Source organism: Ctenopharyngodon idella, chromosome 8 (assembly GCF_019924925.1).
Source record: "Ctenopharyngodon idella isolate HZGC_01 chromosome 8, HZGC01, whole genome shotgun sequence".
Classification (NCBI taxonomy): Eukaryota; Metazoa; Chordata; class Actinopteri; order Cypriniformes; family Xenocyprididae; genus Ctenopharyngodon; species Ctenopharyngodon idella.
The window spans coordinates 12,589,569-12,610,194 of record NC_067227.1 but is presented as its reverse complement, the minus strand read 5'-3'; the positions used below and the strand labels follow the sequence as shown (position 1 = coordinate 12,610,194).

The 20,626-nt window shown below is 38.1% G+C and overlaps 1 protein-coding gene across 1 annotated transcript; it reads left to right on the top strand.

Moving 5' to 3' along the window:
- Positions 1-13,357: 13,357 nt before the first annotated feature.
- Positions 13,358-20,589, top strand: arpc5la (actin related protein 2/3 complex, subunit 5-like, a). The gene is made up of 4 exons (XM_051904251.1): positions 13,358-13,747; positions 15,354-15,425; positions 17,564-17,740; positions 17,836-20,589. Exons 1-4 carry the CDS (start codon positions 13,607-13,609, stop codon positions 17,896-17,898), a joined length of 453 nt encoding a protein of 150 aa, XP_051760211.1. The 5' UTR covers positions 13,358-13,606; the 3' UTR covers positions 17,899-20,589.
- The last annotated feature ends 37 nt before the right edge of the window (positions 20,590-20,626 follow it).

Below are 20,626 nucleotides of genomic sequence, written 5' to 3'. Positions count from 1 at the left end.
AGTCTGCAAGCTTTAGAGAAGCGGTCAATGATTACAAGGATCGTGGTAAACCCATTAGATAGGGGCAAGTCAGTGACAAAGTCTACTGAAAGGTGTGACCAAGGTCTTTGAGGGATGGGCAATGGTTGTAATAGACCAGATGGAAGTTCTTTGGGGGTTTTAGACTGTGCACACACTGAACATGACTTGACGTAATTTGTTATATCCTTAACCATAGATGGCCACCAGAAGGAATTTTGCGTGAGGTGTAGTGTTCGTGAGATACCTGGATGCCCAGAGCAGTGACGTGTGGACCCATTGCATGACTCGGAGTCGAAGCCTGGAAGGAACATAATGTTTGTTAGCAGGACAGCCTTGTGGTGTGGGTTCATTGCTCTGTTCTCTTTGGATTTCATCCATCAGATCCCAAGTGATCGGTGCGATGATGATGGATGGCGGCAAGATGGATTCAGGTTGGTTCTCTGCCTGTGGATGATCATGTCTCCTGGAGAGAGCGTCAGCTTTGCTGTTCTTACTACCAGGACGGTAGGTCACGGTGAACTGGAATCTGGTAAAGAACAAGGACCAACGAGCCTGGCGAGGATTTAATCTTTTTGCACTTTTTATGTAATCAAGGTTCTTGTGATCTGTGATTACCTGGAAGGGGTGAGTGGAGCCTTCCAACCAATGTCTCCATTCTTTGATGGCTGCCTTCATAGCTAGAAGCTCCTTGTCGCCAACATCGTAGTTTCGCTCAGCGTCCGTGAGTTTTCTAGAAAAGTAAGCACAGGGGAAAAGCTTGCCTGGTTGTCCGTGGCGTTGGGAGAGCACTGCACCTATTCCACAGTCAGATGCGTCGACTTCCAGGACGAATGGTAAATTGGGATCGGGGTGCTTTAGGATTGGTGCAGTCGTAAAGCTGTGCTTGAGGTTGGCAAATGCTTGTGTAGCGTGATCTGTCCATTTCAACTTTGACGGTTTACCTTTCAGTAGGGATGTTAGTGGTGCTGCTGTGATGCTGTAGTTGCGTATAAAGCGTCGGTAGAAATTGGCAAACCCCAGATAGCGCTGAAGCTCCTTGACTGTAGTGGGTTGGGGCCATTCAGTGACTGCCGTGATCTTGGAGTTGTCCATTTCCACACCTTGATGACTGACGTTGTACCCAAGGAAAGATGTTCGTTGGACATGGAACTCACATTTTTCTGCCTTGACATAGAGTTGATTCACTAACAGCCTGGTGAGTACAGTTCTGACATGACCCTTGTGTTCCTCCTCAGATTTTGAATAAATCAAGATGTCGTCTATGTAGGCCACAACATATTGGTTCAGAATGTCCTTGAAGATCTCGTTAATGAAGGACTGGAAGACCGCAGGTGCATTGGCTAGCCCATACGGCATGACCTGGTATTCATAGTGCCCCCTAGTGGTCAAAAATGCAGTCTTCCACTCGTCACCTTCCTTGATTCTAATGAGGTTATAAGCACTTCTAAGATCTAGCTTGGTGTATATTTTAGTTTCTCTGAGTTGTTCAAGTGCTGCAGGAACTAGTGGTAGAGGATAGCGAAACTTAACTGTGATATTGTTCAAACCTCGATAATCAATGCATGGACGAAGTCCTCCATCCTTCTTCTCGACGAAAAAGAAGCCTGCAGCTGCTGGGGAAGTGGATGGACGAATGAAGCCAGAATTGAGAGCTTCCTCGATGTACTCTTCCATAGCTTGACTTTCTGGACCTGACAGAGGATATACTTTACTTTTCGGTGGTATGGCATTTGGTAGGAGATCTATGGCACAGTCCCATGGACGATGAGGTGGCAGTTGAGTGGCTCTGGTTTTGCTGAAGACTTCCTGAAGTTCTTGGTAGCATGATGGTATGGTGACCAGCTTACATTCTGGACTCTCTATGCTGGTGGTAAAACAAGACTTGGTAATGGTGTTACTCAGGCAATTCGAAAAACAGAATTGTGACCAATGTATGATCTCACCATGTTGCCAAGAGATGACTGGGTCGTGAACAGATAGCCATGGATATCCAAGGATGATTTCATGGCACGGAGAATCAAGGACGTAGAAAGTGATGGTTTCTTGGTGAAATAGTCCTACTTGCATTTTCATGGGCAGTGTTAGTTGAGTGATGCCATCTCCGATAGGTTTGTTGTTAACGGTGTTTACCTTGAGTGGAGGTTTTACAGTGTTGGACGGGAATGTTGAATGTTGTAATGAGGTCCTGATGAATTAGGTTTAATGCTGAGCCAGAGTCAATCAGCGCTGTGAATTCAAAGGAGCCATTTTCAGCAGTAATCGTGACAGTAGTAGTGAGAGATTTGGCGTTGGTAACGGAAATATTGTCCACACTTACTTGGCTGTTGTCAGCGTAGTTTCTCCGGGCTTTGAGAGGACAGACTGCGTTGCGGTGGCCTGCATTACCGCAGTAGAAACATAGATTCTGAATCAATCGTCTTGATCTCTCATCAGTAGATAATCTCGTGACCCCTAGCTGCATGGGCTCAGGACTGGCATGATCATTGGCGTGGCTTGAGTCGGAAATCTGTGTAGTTTGCGAGGTATGCATGGGCTTTGTTGACTTGCTTTGAGGGCGATGAGTACGCATGAGATTGTCGATCTTGATGGCTAATGTGACATACTCAGAAAAGGAGTGCTCCTCACCCTTACATGCAAGCTCTGCCTGTAACTCCATATTCAAACTGCGACGAAACAGGGCCTTGAGTGACACATCGTTCCAACCACTCTGAGCAGCAAGCGTTCTGAACTCAATAGCATATTCAGCGGCGGATTTGCGGCCTTGAGTTAGTTGCATTAAACGAGTGGAAACATCCTTGCCCCCTGCTGGGTATTCAAACACATCTCTAAGTTGTTTTATGAAGTACGGGTAGGATGTTTGGAACAAGCGATCAGTTTCCCAAACTGCAGCGGCCCACTCAATCGCTTTGCCCGTTAGCAATGACATGAGGAATGCACACTTCTTCTCGTCAGAATCAAAGTCACTTCCCTGATGCATGAAAAAGATTTCTACTTGGCGGATGAAACCTTTACATTGCTCAGCAGAACCATTAAACTTGTCAGGTAATGCAAAGCTTACCTTTCTGGGCATAGGCGGTGGTAGCGATCGCAAATACTGAGTGAGGTAGTCATTAGCCGCTTGAGCTTTAGCCAGTTGATCACGGTACTCCTTGAGAACGTCGCTCTGATAAGCGAACGCGGCCTGTAGATTCGTAACATCTGCTGGATTCTTCGGGGGCGAAGTATTATGTAAGGACGCTGAGGCGGCATTAGAATCCATGTGCAGTGTTTAATGTATCCACAGCAAACAAATCCAAAACAGCAGGCAAATAATCGTAAACGTGAGGCAGGCAGAGGTACAAACACAATAAGGCAGTCCAAACCAGGCAACAGAACAGTGGGCAATCCAAAAGGCAGTAAACAGGTGAAACAGGCAATGATCATACACAATAAGGCAAATAATAGCAATGGGTAAACGCTCGGTAAGGCAGACAGGCTGGCAATACTTCGCAAAGCACAAGGAGCAAGGCCATGCTTAAATGTCCACCAAACAGGAAGTAACCAGTGAAGCAGAGGGAGCGGCATTCAGTCAGTACTCGGGAGAGGGCTCCCTCTGCTGGCGTGGCGTTACATTCGTTAGCAATGCCAAGGTCATGGGTTCGATTCCCAAGGAAAGCAACTGTAGGCTGTAAGTCGTCTGCCAAATTCATAAATATAAAAAAGGGTTTGATCAAGCACACAATTGAATAGACAACTGAAATCACTTACAGAACACTTCACTTGATCGTAATATCACTTCAACTTATTGAAACAGCCCGTCCAATACTGCTGAATATCCATGAGAAAAGTGCCATACCGTCTGTTAGAGGAAAAACTTCTCGCTCCGTGAACGCAGTCACATTTCATTAAGATAAATACGAACTTTAGCATTTCGCTATCGATCATGAAACACGCGAGAGCCGATGACATTTCGCACACGAGAGCCGATGGCATTTCGCATTGTAGTAACGCTATTTCAGGCGGCAATTTGAGCGTTACGGCGGAATCAGGCGGATGGACGCAATTATCAAATATTTGCGTAGTTAGGCCTTACACAATGTGATAGTTTGGATTTAAAATACTTTTAATTTTATGTAAGACATTATTGTGACTGTAGCTAATTTTTATCTATATGTTACGTGTTTTATGTTATGTTGTTATATAATGAGAAATTGATAGGTGCTCAAAAATAGTATAATAGTGAAATGGCTACTAAAATTATTGTGGATGTTTAAACTGAAAATTATACCTCAACATATCATGTCATGGTGAAAAAAAACATTCCCCAACATTCATGAAATAACGATGATAAAAATTTCCCTTTGCATGCGTCACACAGTGCTACAGGGATAACTTATTTTTGTAGACCAAAAAGCCCAACAATTGTATTTAGGCTTTAAAATTCATAAAAAATTGTGTTCATTTGTGAAGATTATCATGATGAACAAAATCCTATTGTCTAGATAACCAGGGTGATGCTAACTTCCAGGTTGGCCTACAAAAATAAGTCAACCCTGCAGCACTCTATTGATTCCAAAGGTTTCTCCTTGACAGCAATGGGTTGCCAGCCTCTTGTCTCTTCAGCATGCGGCAGTATCGGACACCTTGGGAGTGAGAACAGGTTAAGTGTAAAGTCCTTGTACTGTAAAAACTACATGAAACAAAATAGATGGCTAGCATATTCGAATACCAAAAATAATGGACTCATTCATCCATCCCCTTGAGCGGTTATACACGAGTGAAATCATGAGTCCTCTGTGCCACTGAGGTAGTGTTAAGTGACATTGTAAGCCGTGTGGTTAGTGTCTGCCATTCAGCTCGTGACAGTATGATGTTCTCACTTCCATGGAAACTCACAACAGTTGAGGCCAGACTAGAGTAACTCATGCTAGGAATGGCATTAACCTGATGCTCACAGATGAAGTAAATTTAACTCATCAGCTGCACTCAGCAGACATTTCTGAGCAGCAGGGCCGTCGTTAGGGTAGGAACATTGTCTCAGCTCCTGTGGTGAGGGGGTCCCACTAAGGTCCTCTATGCGCCTATTCATTTGGTAGATGGGGCCCATTCATAATGCAACCCAGCACAAGTAAATTTCAATTAATTTACAGTCAGTAACTGGGGCAATGACAAATAAGAGTGTTCATGATAAAGAATAATCTTCATTGTTTACCCTCCAAAAAATTAAACATAACATTTTGTAATGTAACATTTTATGTTACATGTTGTTGAATGAATGTTTATTGCATTGTTTTAGTGTCATGTGTGTTACCATGATTGTGTTTTTGTATTGTATTTTGTGACATTGTGCACCTTCTATACATTAGTAGCGTATTTACAGTACCTCAGCTTGTGGAAAAGCTACTTGTGATGAACTTTGATTCATCATGTTGGCCTTCTCTTTACCACCAATGTTTATAAGGAACCCCTAAAGGGAAATGATGTTACAGGAGGAAAAAATATATTTCAGACTTTTGCATTCCCTCAAGAAACTTGTTTGTTCCCAAAACATTTGCCTTCCTCTGAGAAGAACAAATTTTTTTTATTCCCTGGAACACAATTTTAACCCTCCCGAACTCGATTTTCACTCCCGGAACGTGATTTTTAGCCCCCAGTGCATGATTTTTACTCCCTGGAATGCAATTTTTACCACCCGGAACTCGATTTTTACTCTCCAGAACATGGTTTTTACCCCCTAGTGCATGATTTTTACTCAATGGAACACAATTTTTACCCCAAGTGCACGATTTTTACTCTCTGGAATGTGAGTTTTTGGGGGAACCAAGGCATTTGTGAGAGAACTCAAAAGCATTGACATATTTTTCCTCCCATCTCATATTTTTTTTCCATTACCGTGTCCCTTTACGGGCTCCATGTGGTAAAAGACAGATTTTAGTAATTTGGAATTTTTTCAATTAATGAAATATACTTAGTTAAATCTGTAAAAGTCAAAATGTTGCTACCATTATTTTTTTTTTACAGTACAGTTCTGGCAACCACAGCTTCAATTTTTACTGTAAATCTCACCGATCTTTTTACAGTGTTGTTTTATCTTTGTTCTATAAATATCACAAATTAATAATATTAAACATTGAACCTTTTCGGGAGTAACACCACATTACATTTTATAGATACAGATATTGAGAGATAATAATAAAAGTTTATGCCAAGTTTTCAGGTTTTTTTTTTCTTTCATGAATTTCATTCTTTTAATAAGTCTTTTTTCTTCTTTATGATATCAAGACAGTTGTATTACTGACATCTTTTACTTTATACCTCAAAAATATATATAAAATTTATTTTAGTTACAGAAACTAAAACATGCTCATAATGGAAGAGGTGCATTCCAGTCATTTTATGTATGAATTGCATTTTAATGTATTTTTTGAATAAATTAATAGATCAGAACAAATGAGCATCACATCGTTCCCTTAATTAACCTAATGAAGTATTGATGCAGTCTGTAACATAAAAGCATTTTCAGAGTGCCAATAGAGCTAATCTTTAATCTACTGAAATTACAATGGAAATATGTACGTTTTGTCTTGTACATATTATCAGTTTCCCATGACTACCCAGTTCACTGCATGTTTTCAGTATTTATAGCAGCTGTATGTCAGGCTGCAAATATCATTTCACATTAGGCATTTGGAGTTTTCGCTCATGTTCCAGGCTAGCAAAACTCTTTTCTCTGAACATAGGTCTCCAGGGTGCAGCAATCGAGAAGGGATTTCTGGTTTACTTAGCCTCAGGATGTAATCACTCTTTATGACTTTCGTACATCTGAAACCAAATAGTTTTAAAAGTAATAAGCTGTAAAATTATTTTGCCCTCCAGACAAACAGTCTCTTAATCTGCGAACAAATATGTAAACTTTAAAGTCCACGTGCGTTGCATGTTACTTGGCCAGCATTTTCTTTTTAGGCTAAACAAGATGTGATGTAAACAGTCTGTTTTTTACCTTTTTTCCTTCAAGTGCTGACAATTTGTTTTCCTTAAAAGCAGCTCAGAGGTGCACGAGAACCAAGACGTCACAGAGGAACTCAGAGAGCATGACGAGAGCCAAAAACAAGACATCATCAACAAAACTGAAGATGAAAGAAAAAATGATTTTACAGATGTCACAAGAAATGATATTACAGATACCTGGCTGAATGACATACAGAACGACACTCCAGAGGAAACCTTTGAGATTGAGGAAAGACGTCAACAAGATGACAACAGACAAAAAAATCAATGTAACATTGACAGATCTTTTAATACCATAGAAGACAAGCAAGAATATAACATCACAGAGAAGACTGAAGGCATATATAGGAGGACCAAATCGAATAGAAGTTCTTACAAAGTGTATGATGCCAAAACACGTTATCCGGCCACAGCTACAGCTCTAACGTTCCCGTCCACCCTGACGAACAGAAATCCCTCTCCCCCTGTTAGCATCCTGCCATCGTTTTATGGAACTTCATTTGGCTATCGCATCAGAACGACATCTGAGCCCTGCCGGTCCAAAACAAGGTCCAGGAAAGCCTGTGATGACAACAGATTTACGCGGCCGATGAATGATATGCGGCATACCATAGAAATAAAGGGAAATCCCTGCTCATTAAAAACAAGGGCTGGAGCGCCAGTCAGCCCCCACCCCAAAATAATGAGCACTGACAGGGGGTCCCAGCTTCATAAAATGAAAACCACTAAGAAGTTTTTGTGGGGACCAGAGGGGCCCCAAGAGACTAAGACAATGTGAACAGGTGGAGAAGCCTGGATTAAGTCTGAGAGCGATGTGACGGCACAGTTGTGTGTGGCCTTTCATGCCTTTCTAATACAGAAAATCTGCTTTGCAAAAAGCTGTTTGATTGAATCAAAGCAGTTCAGACTGGCATGTTAGACCACTTTGGGTTTAATAAACTCAAATGTCTTATGGCTTTGAGATGAAGGGCTTTGGTACCGGCTGCAATGTTCTCTCCTTTAATTTAGTCCAGCCAAGAGGAGTAATAGAGTTTTTTTTGGTTTTCTGACACCCATCTGGTGTTTCTCAGTGAATGGTGCTTCAGCTGTATTGACATCGATTATTATGATTCATTGAAATTTGAATCCCTGCAGGTTTTGGTGTTTTTTATTTCTCTCTGACTTGATATAAAAATAAAAAAATGTAACTTTTTCATCCAAAAATAATGTCTGGTGACTGTCTTTTGGCACTTGGGAATGGCATTACATAAGACTTTTGAAGGTCAAAGAGAAAAGAACCAAGGCAAAAAAAAAAACATCTGTTGATTTTGAAACTATAAAATGCACATTTCAATGAAAGACGGTGCACACTAAAAGGTCAATTACAGATACTTTGAAATCAGTTTCATGAGTTTTTTTTTTTTTTTTTTTTCCACGTATATCCATATGCGTTACTCTTCAAAAGTTTGGGGTCGATACGATGTAATGTTTTTGAAAGAGTCTCTTATGTTCACCAAGGCTGCATTTATTTGATCAAAAATACAGTAAAAACAGTAATATTGTGAAATAGTATTTCAATTTAAAATAACTGTTTCTTATTTTAGTATATTTTAAAATGTAATTTATTCCTGTGATGCAAAGCTGAATTTTCAACATCATTACTCCAGTCTTCAGTGTCACGTGAACCTTCAGAAATCATAATATGATGATTTGGTGCTCAAGAAACATTTCTTATCATTATCAATGTTGAAAATAGTTGTGCTGCTTAAAGGGATAGTTCACCCAAAAATTAAGATATTTTGAAGAATGTTTGTAACCAAACAGTTGTGGGGCACTATTGACTTCCATGGAGAAAAAAATACTATAGAAGTCAATGGTGCCCCTCAATGGTTACAAACATTCTTCAAAATATCTCCCTTTGTGTTCAGTAGAACAAAGAAATGTATACAGGTTTGGAACAACTTAAGGGTGAGTAAATGATGACAGAATTTTCATTTTTGTGTGAACTATCCCTTTAATATTTTTGTGAAAAAAAAAAAATGTCAGGGTTATTTTTAATGTGAAATAGAATTGTAGCACTGTAAAAGTCTTTATTGTCACTTTTGCTCAATTTAATGCATCCTTGCTGAATAAATATTAACTTCTTTCCAAAAAAAAAAAAAAAAAAAAAAGGTAGTATATATTATCTAAGGTCCACGTAAATGTATCGTGAAAAAAATAAAATAACGTCATAAATACTTGTCTGTTTCTCAAGTGTCTTGAGAATCAGTTCATTTTTAAGACACTAAAGAACACAATGACAGTTCACAGTTTTCTAAACCCTAACGCTCAAAAAAACGTAATTGGTTTGAGTAGGACAAACTTAAATTAAACAAATTAGTTCAGTTAAATTAACTTTTATGAGTATTTAAAACTTTCTTTTTGTTTTGAGTTCACAGCACTGACATATTTCAAACTGAATCGTTTCATTGTTTTGAGTTGTATGAACTCATTTCTTTCAATTTAGACTTAAGCTTAACCAACTGGGCTGGGATTTCTATTTCCCAGCATGCTTTGGCCATGGCACTCGAAAGCGAGAGTAAATGCTAAAATTAAGTGTTATATAATGTTTTGTTTTTTGTTTTTTTTGTGCAAGATTAATGGTAAGGAAGATTTAGTAGTGATGAATGTTTTGTTATGCTAATTTAGAAGAGTTTCTGTTAATGTGGGTTTTTGGAGAGTTATCATCATGGTGACAAGTAACGCATGTGGCTTGGTTTGAGAGCAAGTAAGTTACATGCTTTAAGCTGCTGTACTCATTCAGTACGTGTTATACCATGCTATTGTTAACATGTTAGCAAATGAGCAAGTTAGCATTTTCTGAATTTTCTTAATTAGGGTTTATAGCGAAGTAAATAACTTATTTGATTTGCAAGAACTCAAAACAAAAAAGTTAATTAACTAAATATTTTATGTTAATTGCTGTCAAAATGTATGAGTTAGCTAACTCGGTACTTAAAGTTAGGAGCAATTAACATGCATGAGTACTACAAACTCAAAACTTGATAGTTCTGCTTACTTAAAATTGGGAACATCATAACAAAACTGATGTAACTGATTACCTCAAATTTTTTGAGTTAGCCCAACTTATTCGGGTTTACAGTCATTCTTTATACTCTTTCATTTTGCATCCATATGCTGTACTGTTATATGTTAAATGAATTATTCAGACTCTGAATATGTTCAAAGAGTGTAACTTGAGGCTCTCATCAATGCCATAGATTTTCTGATTAAATGAACACTACATTCATAAAACAGCAGCAGGGTTGTGTGGAATACCCAGAGGTCTCTGTCTCCCAGCGTTCCCTTCCAGTTCAGACGCAGAGTAAATATTTGTATTGCTCTCAGAAAATGAGAGAGAGAGGATGTAAGCCGGGTATTGATAAAGCCTGAACATACACATTACTTAGCTGCAAGGCAAGAACAACTGTTATTTTTCATTAGAAAGAAAATAGAACCAAAACATAGATGTAGATGCAGAACAACACTAAAAGTAATTACATACATGCCATGAAAATCATGATGGGAACAGACTGGGTCAGATACTCCGAGTGATCTACATGCTATTTCATTAAAGTAAAATTTGAGTTAATCCTTTTTTAATATATTCTATTTACATGAACTTGACAAATTAATTTACTTGTTTAAAGTTTAATAAATCAAATTCTTTATTATAAGACAATGTAAAAGCATCATCAAGCTGCATGTCAAACAGTAAAAAAAAACAACAACAACACTAATTTGTTCAAGATGGTGTACTGGTTTGATCCATCTGTAAAATTGAATAGACATTAAATTTACTTGAAAACATTTGCTGTCCTCTAGTGGTCACTTTCTGAAGGTTTAAAACGCTTCCTTAAATTCACTGAATTGTGGAAAAGTGTCATTGAAAGCTAGATACAATAACTATATAGAATATATATTTATTCTAATTTCTAGCTTTCTTACCTTTCCCCTAAATCTGTCTACCACACTTTTAGATATATAATTTAAAATCTTAAATGTCTTTTATTATTTCAACAGTATTTGTCACAAATTCTCCAGACTTTGACATTTCAGATTTACAAACACCTTGGGAAACAATATAGATTCATCAGATAGGATACTGTATGTCAATTAATAATAACTATTAATTTATTTCTGCAATGGTAAAGCTGAATTTTCAGCACCATTACTCCAGTCTTTAGTGTCACATGATCCTTCAAAAATCATTCTAATATGCTGATTTGCTGCTCAGCATATTCATATGTTTTGGGTTGATAATTTCATAAAGAGAACATTAAAAGTTTACAACTAGGAGAAGTCATATAATTAATCAATGGCCCTTGGGTCGAAAAGGCATATTGTACAGTTATAATTAGTTGTAGACATGGTCTACATGGTCTGCAACAATGCTTAGGTAGGTGGTACGTGTCAAAGTAACATCCACATGGATGGCAGGACCCAAGGTTTCCCAGCAGAACATTGCTCAAAGCATCACAGTGCCTCTGCCGGCTTGCCTTCTTCCCATAGTGCATCCCGGTGCCATGAGTTCCCCAGGTAAGTGACGCACACGCACCCGGCCATCCACGTGATGTAAAAGAAAACTTGATTTATCAGACCATTCCACCTTTTTCCATTGCTCCGTGGTCCAGTTCTGATGCTCACATGGCCACTGTTGGCACTTTCGGCGGTGGACAGGGGTCAGCATGGGCACCCTGACTGGTCTGCGGCTATGCAGTCCCATACGCAACAAACTGCGATGCACTGTGTGTTCTGACACCTTTCTATCAGAACCAGCATTAACTTCTTGAGCAATTTGAGCTACAGAAGCTCGTCTGTTGGATTGGACCACACGGGCCAGCCTTTGCTCCCCACGTGCATCAGTGACCCTTGGCCACCCATGACCCCGGTTCACCTCTGTTCCTTTCTTGATAGATACTGACCACTACAGACCGGGAACACCCCACAAGAGCTGCAGTTTTGGAGATTCTCTGACCCAGTCATCTAGCCATCACAATTTGGCCCTTGTCAAACTCGCTCAAATCCTCACACTTGCCCATTTTTCCTGCTTCTAACACATCAACTTTGAGGACAAAATGTTCACTTGCTGCCTAATATATCACACCCACTAACAGGTGCTGTGATGAAGAGATAATCAGTGTTTGTACACACAAAATAAAAACAAAAAAGAATATTAGAACATGCATGATTGTGATGATTATTATAAACAAACAAACAAATCAGTTAATCAATAAAAGAAAGAAAGAAACCTTGAATAAGGTCATGTAGTTTTGAAATGTGATATAAAAGCATTAATCTTTGGATGTGTTTCTAAATAACACTGTTGCCAAATCAGAAAGCTAACAATTATTTAGTTCCCGAGAAAAACAAACAAACAAACATACAACCAAACAAACAAAACTCTTTTCCCTCCAACTGTGTGTCATTTATTTAATAAGGTCATCAGTGTTTGCAACTGAATGAGCAATTTTTTGGTGCTCACTAATAAAAAAAAAAGATATGAATTGCATACGGACCATTCCAGTGTTTAAATTTTAATTTGAAAGTCCCATCAACTTCATTCTATAATATGCAAATATGTTTTAGATTGAGAGAAAATATATTAAAGAGGAAAATACACAGCGTACAACTGGGAAAAGTCATAATTATATATTAAATTAACCGTTGGATAGAAAATACACAGGCTACAGTTATTAATATTATTGGAGGGGTTGTATATATATATATGCATAAAATAAAAACAACAATAACAAAAAGATATTAGAGCATGTATGATGTCATTATTTTGAATAAATAGGCCTAAATAAATAAATAGAGTGAGAGTGTTCTTTGTATATTACGAATGAACTTTTCTCTCTGTGTTGTTTATGTTACAGATAATCTATAATATGCATACATTAGGCAACTTTTTTTTTTTTATAAAAAATAAATAAATAAATAAATTACATTTCAAGAAAAATAAACATTTAACAATAGACATGGGGGATGTAACAGATGTTTCACACATGTTTTCAGAAGACAATTTTTTGTCCATTTACATATTTTTCTTGTTTCATACAAGGTAAAGCACATTCTGCAAATAACTTTTTTTCAGAATACGGGATGCTTTTGTACATTTCTTATTTCTTGTAATTGCATTCAATGAGTCATAGAATACTTTTAAATAAAATAAAAATATCAAACGAGGGCTTGATAGACAACTTCACTTGAGTCAAGCCCACTGATCTGTATAACGACTCAATAATATTCTCTATAGTGGTCAGTCCGCAGGTTCCATCGTTGCCTCACAGGAAACGGAAACACCGTGTCACAGCGTAACCATGGTGTGTAATTCCGTTTCCGCTCCAGTCGGGATTTTTGTCCGCTCTGCAGGAATGTGTGGAGATGCTCGCGCTGGGGGAGAGGTAACAGCCGCACCTTCCTGTTGACAGATGAACCCATTAACGGCGGTCCGTGCCTTTGGCTCTCTGCACTGCCACTGAGGGAAGCGAAGACACACTCGCATCCGTGCAGCTGCAGATCTGTCCATTATCGCACATTCCCGGGCTCGCATGATTGATTGAAGCTGCTCCTCCTCATGGCGAAAAACACCCTGTCCTCACGATTCCGGGGAGTCGACATCGACGAATACGACGAGAATAAATTCGTGGACGACCAGGACGAGGCGGCCGAGCAGCAGGGACCGGACGCCTGTGAGGTGGACGATCTTATCAGACAATATCCTTAAGATGAGCGCTGCTGGCGATGCTCTCTTCACTGTCATTATCGATTATATATATAGCCTGCCTTATGCTGACGGATCTTAATATTTATTACCTCTAGAAAACATGCCAGGAAAAAGTTAATCTTTCTTAAGGGCATCCAAATAACAATATTGTCCTAGTTTAGATGTACCTCATACATTATTTACACACATGTTGTGTTTAAAACCCCAGTCAGCTGTCTACCTAGGCATCACAGCACCAGTGGTGTCCAGAAATGCTGTCCAGTGTCTAGGTAGGCAGCTCACTGTGATTTAATAATAATGAACCTGTCAAATAGTTTAACAATGAATGTGATGTGGGGCAAATTTAGGTTTATTCAAAATTATGGATTTTGTTTTTGTATATGAAGTAACTTGCTGGTGCTGAATGCTGATTGCTTTCTGTTCTATTAATTTATTATAGCTTTTTAATCTGGTTTTATTTCTAATTTATTTGTCTTTCCAATAGTTTAAGTAAGTTGTTTTTCTAGCTTCATATTAGTTTAGTTAGTTTTTAGCTGTTATACATCAATTATAAATTATTTTATCAGATTATATATAGGTTTAATGTATAGTATAATCATCCTTATGGACTGCTACGTTAACACATTGACTGAGAATATTTGAATATTTTAATGCACATATTTTTAACACTGTGCCATTAATTTTAAATTGCCATTAGTGCCATGATTTTTTTTTTTTGTTTTGTTTCAATTTTTCTAATTACATTCATTTTTTAAAAAGCTTTGAATAACCTTGAATATGATAAGTTCATGTAGTTTTGAAGTGTGACGGATATAAGCATTACTCTTTGGGTGTGTTTTTAAATGACACACCAGAGTTGCCAAATCAGAAAGCTAAACAGTTATTTAGTTGTTTCTGAGGGAAAAAAATTCCCCCCTCTTTTCCCTCCAACTGTGCGTGATGTAATTTATTTAATCAGGTCATCAGCGTTTGTGACTGGAATGATCCATTTTTGGTGCTCAGAGGCACATTTTTAGACCGTAGGAGCTTTAAACGGCCTGATGCCTCCTTTACCCTCACTAATGAAATGAAGACATGAATTGCATGTCCATGTCATCAGCATATGGACTATTCTAGTGTTTAAAGGTTTGCCTTGGCAGCAGGTTACATGTTTTAATTTGATTTATTTTAGATAGTTTGGGGTGGGACTATCATTTGAGTCCGTGTCGAGATGGACAGAATGATGTTTTTATAAACAGAATGATGTTTTTATAGACCACAGAGAAACGGAGAATGTTTACATTTTTCTGAGAAATCAACCCACAGATGATTTATTTATAGTTGTCTCTGTATATTAGGCTGAGAGATAAGAAAGTATTTTAAAATCAACATATTTTATCTTCAGATTTAGACACAAGTTATGACTAGCCAGTGAGATCAACACCAGATATGTTCAAACCAAACTTCTGAACAGCTTCTCTGTAAACTTTTCTAATGCTCATCAAAAAAATTTCAACCATGCTAAAATAAGATTTACTCTATCTAAGGAATGCTCTTCAGGGTTCTTTGAGAGTGACTGACTGGTTGGTCAGCTTTCCTTAACTAACTGTGATGCACAGGGGACATGATGACAGCATTTCACATCGCCTTGAGGAATCCTCCAATCAACTCCAAGAATCCAGCAGTGAAAGTAAGAGCCAATTCTTTTACTCAGACAGTTTGATCTATCACTTTAAGATGTTCAAGAAGACTGTCAGCGTCCGAAATCGAATACTTCCCTACTATATAGAATGCGAAAAATAGTATGCCAAAAGAGTAGCGTGTCTAAATACAGAGCATTTAGAAAATAAAAATCGGCAAAAAGTACCTACATGACCTACTACTTCCACCGAGATTTTGAAGTGCACATTCGATGGACACTTTACTATCCTATGAGGCCATGGGAAAGGATTTATGAATGGCAGTATGACGAATTATTACTTGACAGTAACAACATGGCGGATGTAATGCATCTGAATTTCATTCATACTACCTATATTCATACTATATATAATGTACATTTTAACGGTCATGAAGTAAATTCAAATGTAGTAGTATCTACTCAGACAGTATGCAATTTTGGACACGCTGTGCTATTAGGAGCCTTATTTGTGCACAACAGGTTGTGAATTGTGATGACGATGTGATGTTCTTTTACCTCGAGGGGTGTGAAATTCAGCTCTCTGGATGGTTTAAGAAATATTTCTGGGTTCAGTACAAGTTCAGCTCATTTGATAGCATTTGCAAAATGTTGGTTACCACAAAAATTAATTTCCGCTTGTCTTTCTTTTTCTTCAAAAATAGCAAAATTTGGGCTACACTGAGGCATTTACAATGTTTTTGGTGTGAAAAAAAAAATTGCTTGCTAACCTTTTCTGTATAAAGCTGTTCACACACAGTTACAACTTTGTTGCCCTGAATGCCTAAAATGACTATAAAAACTGAATTTTACAGCTCAGATAGTACAGTTTTAACAGAAGAATTACTGTATGTGCTTTTACAAAATTATAAGCTTCACATTCCTGCTTTTAAATCCTCCAAAAATTACCATACTAAGCGCCACAGCATAACTTTGATTTTAGCTTTTTTTTTTTTTTTTTTTAATAAAAAAATAAAACAAGGGATGCGTACAAAAATTATGCCACAAATGCTGTCAATTGGGCCTAACTTGTCTTGTACATTAAATATTCCTTTAATAATGTTAAGCGTGATGCACCAAAATTTCGCCAATCAAGGAAATTTGTCCAAAACGGGGGAAAAAATGGTCTAAATGATTGACCGAAACAGTGATATGTAATATCCTCTCCTCTGATGGTGCTTTTTGATGGTGACCATGTCTATTTTGTGCCCCCAACGTGTATAAGCTACAAGTAAACAAGAAAGTGATGCCGAGAAAACCAAAAATGATGCTGGAGCAGCAATATGTAAAATTACGAGAGCCAGCTCAATGTTGAAGAAATGTACTACGACTGGTTTAATTTATCTTCTGAGAACACAACAGCATACCGAGTTCAATTATCCAGTTACCCAAATTTAATTTTCAAAATGTTATTTTCAGTTTTTGTCTAAATGGTGCATCCATAGCTATTAGGGTTGCAAAGGGGCAGAACATTTCCAGAAAGTTTCCATGGGAAGCTGGGGAATTTTGGAAATATTCCAAGTTGGAAACTTAATGGGAATTTACAGAAATTAAAGGGAATCAATTGGAAATTTGGGATAATTTATACAAACTGTATCATATACAAACATAAATATAAACATTTTGTTTGGTCTTAAGCAGACATGTATGGCAACTAATACAAATTTAAAATAAAGTAAATAAAAAAATTCTGACTTTGATTTAATGCGAGTGGAACTTTAATCGATTCTTTCATTGAACAACAAAAAGCATGAATGTTGAGTAAAATATACATTTTCTCTATGGACAAAAAAAACAAAAAAAAAACAAAAAACGTCCCATGTAAAATGTAATAAATGCAATAGCCCTGCGGTACGTATTGCGCTGTTTGCATGTGATTGAGGAATGTGCAGGGTACAAATAAACCTGAATTTGCATTAAATCTTAGTTGTTTTAACTAAGATAATGCTGCAAAATGTTTTTTCCTCAACTACATTTAAGTTCCCTGTTATAGGTTAACTTGCAGTTTTGCAAATTTCCAGTTTATTCCTGTTAATTCCCATATATTCGAATTTTGCAACCCTTCTAGTTATGCATTTAAACAGTCCAAGCGTTTTCTCTTTTACACCACCTACACTTGTTTCTTTTGCTCCCTCCACCTCCTCTCTCAGGAGCGGGCCCAGGCTGTGGTGTTACGAGTGCTGACTGCGTTCAAGAGCAGCGATATTGAGCCGGCAGTGAAGTCTCTGGACAAGAACGGAGTGGACCTGCTGATGAAGTACATCTACAGAGGCTTTGAGAAGCCCTCAGACAACAGCAGTGCCATACTGCTCCAGTGGCATGAAAAGGTCGGTCTTGGAATAAAGAGGTTTGATCTCTTTTAAGCCTTTTTCTTTTCATCTCACACGTCTGTGTCTATTTTTGTCTTCATATTCTCACTCAGGCTTTCGCTGTGGGGGGTCTGGGGTCGATTGTACGGGTGCTGACTGCAAGGAAATCTGTCTGAGAAGCCGAAAGAAATAGAGAGATAACCAGCCACGGGATTTGCTTCTCTTTCTTACACGTGGACAGCTTCCTCTCTCAAAACTCAACCTTATCTGGGGGAAAACCACTCTAGTACAAGCGATTGTTTCACTCAAAAACAGAGATATTGTATGATATTTAATGTAAATTATTGATTCTTCAATATGTTATTACGGAAGACCAGATTCTCGACTAATGAAGGTGAGCGGTTGTGTGACAGTCTGTGAACTGCGACAGAAGGACGATGAGTCTCATGAAGAGACTTTGCTGTATTAGCCCTGAGCAGCAGTTTCAGGGCAGTAAATACTGTGACGAATATGAAAGTTGTATTTGCTTGTTTTACTTAGTTGGCACTCTCAGATGTGTAGTTCTCATTTCTTTAGTTCAAATTCTCAGTTTTTCTTATTGTACAGAAAGAGGATGATGTTAAATATATTGTATTTAGGTGGTGGATTTATGGTTCAATTCGTAGTGTGGGGTCGGGTCGGGAGGGTTATTGTGAAGTGCCTGGTGCAATAAAGAACATTTAAGAGTGTATTTCTTTTTTTTTTTTCATATCTATTTGGTCATTAGATTGGTTCTATGGGAGCTTGTTTTCGCCACTGAATAACAAATAAAAAAGGTAATTGTGACTTTATTTCACAATTCTGACTTTTTCTCGAAATTGCAAGTTTACATCTCAGAATTGTGTGATATAAACTTACAATTGCAAGTTATAAAGAATTATCTGATAAGTCGCAATTGCGTTTTATCAAGTTTATACACTATATTGCCAAAAGTTTTGGGACGCCTGCCTTTACGTGCACATGAACTTTAATGACATCCCATTCTTAATCCGTAGGGTTTAATATGGAGTTGGCCCACCCTTTGCAGCTATAACAGCCTCAACTCTTCTGGGAAGGCTTTCCACAAGATTTAGGAGTGTGTTTATGAGAATTTTTGACCATTCTAGAAGCGCATTTGTGAGGTCAGGCATTGATGTTGGCGAGAAGGCCTGGCTCGCAGTCTCTGATCTAATTCATCCCAAAGGTATTCTATCGGGTTGAGGCCAGGACTCTGTGCAGGCCAGTCAAGTTCCTCCACACCAAACTCGCTCATCCATGTCTTTATGGACCTTGCTTTGTGCACTGGTGCGCAGTCATGTTGGAACAGGAAGGGGCCATCCCCAAACTGTTCCCACAAAGTTGGGAGCATGAAATTGTCCAAAATGTCTTGGTATGCTGAAGCATTAAGAGTTCCTTTCACTGGAACTAAGGGGCCAAGCCCAACCCCTGAAAAACAACCCCACACCATAATCCCCCCTCCACCAAACTTTACACTTGGCACAATGCAGTCAGGCAAGTACCGTTCTCCTGGCAACCGCCAAACCCAGACTCATCCATCGGATTGCCAGACAGAGAAGCGTGATTCGTCACTCCAGAGAACACGTCTCCACTGCTCTAGAGTCCAGTGGCGGCGTGATTTATACCACTGCATCCGACGCTTTGCATTGCACTTGGTGATGTAAGGCTTGGATGCAGCTGCCGGTTTCACAGACAGGGCTTAGCCTAAGCCAGGATTAGGCCTTAGTTTAATTAGGATATTTAAGTATCTTTTATAAATGTACACTACAAAAAAACATTACTGGTGTGCATCTTGAGACAAAACAATGGCACTGGCATATTTTAAGATCTGTCAGTACAAGTTTGTTTCAGTTAAAACAGCTCAAACATGCATTTTAGTTTAGGACTAGCTTAAGCCTTGTCTGTGAAACTGGGGGTATATCTCACAATTCCGAGAAAAGAAGTCAGAATTGCGAGATATAAACTCGCACTTGCCAGAAAAAAGTTAGAATTGCGAGTTTATACATCCCACAATTCTGACTATATAACTCACAATTGCAACTTTATATAATGCAGTTCTGTGAAAAAATATCAGAATTGTGAGATGTAAACTTGAACTGCGAGATGGTAAAAGCTTAGTGATCGTTTATTGACTGAATACCAAACACGACTGAATAAATTCAAAGCGCACATTTTCATTACTCAAAACTGTTTGTCTTTACCATAACAATGTCTGTGTGCTATAAAGGAGCAAACAATAATCTAAATCAGATTGTACTTTGCTGTTTGGTGATTTTGCAACATCAAACGAAGGTTACAGTATCAAACTCATGTGACAGAGGTGAATATATGCTGGTTATAAAGCGTTTTTAGGTTTCTTATCATGTAAATGCATGTTATCACTTTGAGAAAACCAATGAAAAAAAAAATACTGATGACTATACTGTATATCAAAAAAGCTGAATATAGTGCTGTATGAACCATTTATGTAAAATATGGTCTGAAAAATGTGAGGTTTGGAAATTTGAGTCTGGAAAAGTATGGAATTTTGAAATGAATAATGTGTAGGAACCCATTTGATATACTTCTCAGGGACATCATTTTTAGACATATAGGCTTACCTTTACAATTGCAATTAGATTTGTATAATTTTTTGAGGGAAATGTATGGTTTTCCAGGATTACCTACACAAGTGTCTTTAAAATGGTTCTCTAGGTATGGCTTTTTAGCCCATTTTGGTATGTCCAGTTAGAAGAGTAATAGTATACTGTATATCTCCTCAAAAAATGTGATTTGAGGCATCATTCATGTCACAGCATGTGGATTATTACACATAAAGTCTAAAAACATAGGCTTGGAAGTTGTTTTAATCCTGAATCCTAATATGAA

What these genes read in the sequence shown, in the direction of transcription:
- arpc5la (XM_051904251.1), top strand. Translation starts at nt 13,607, where the DNA reads ATGGCGAAAAACACCCTGTCCTCACGATTCCGGGGAGTCGACATCGAC. An exon ending in CCAAGAATCCAGCAGTGAAA is followed by an intron (nt 15,426 to 17,563) that starts GTAAGAGCCAAT and finishes CTCCTCTCTCAG; the next exon opens with GAGCGGGCCCAGGCTGTGGT. An exon ending in TGCTCCAGTGGCATGAAAAG is followed by an intron (nt 17,741 to 17,835) that starts GTCGGTCTTGGA and finishes ATTCTCACTCAG; the next exon opens with GCTTTCGCTGTGGGGGGTCT.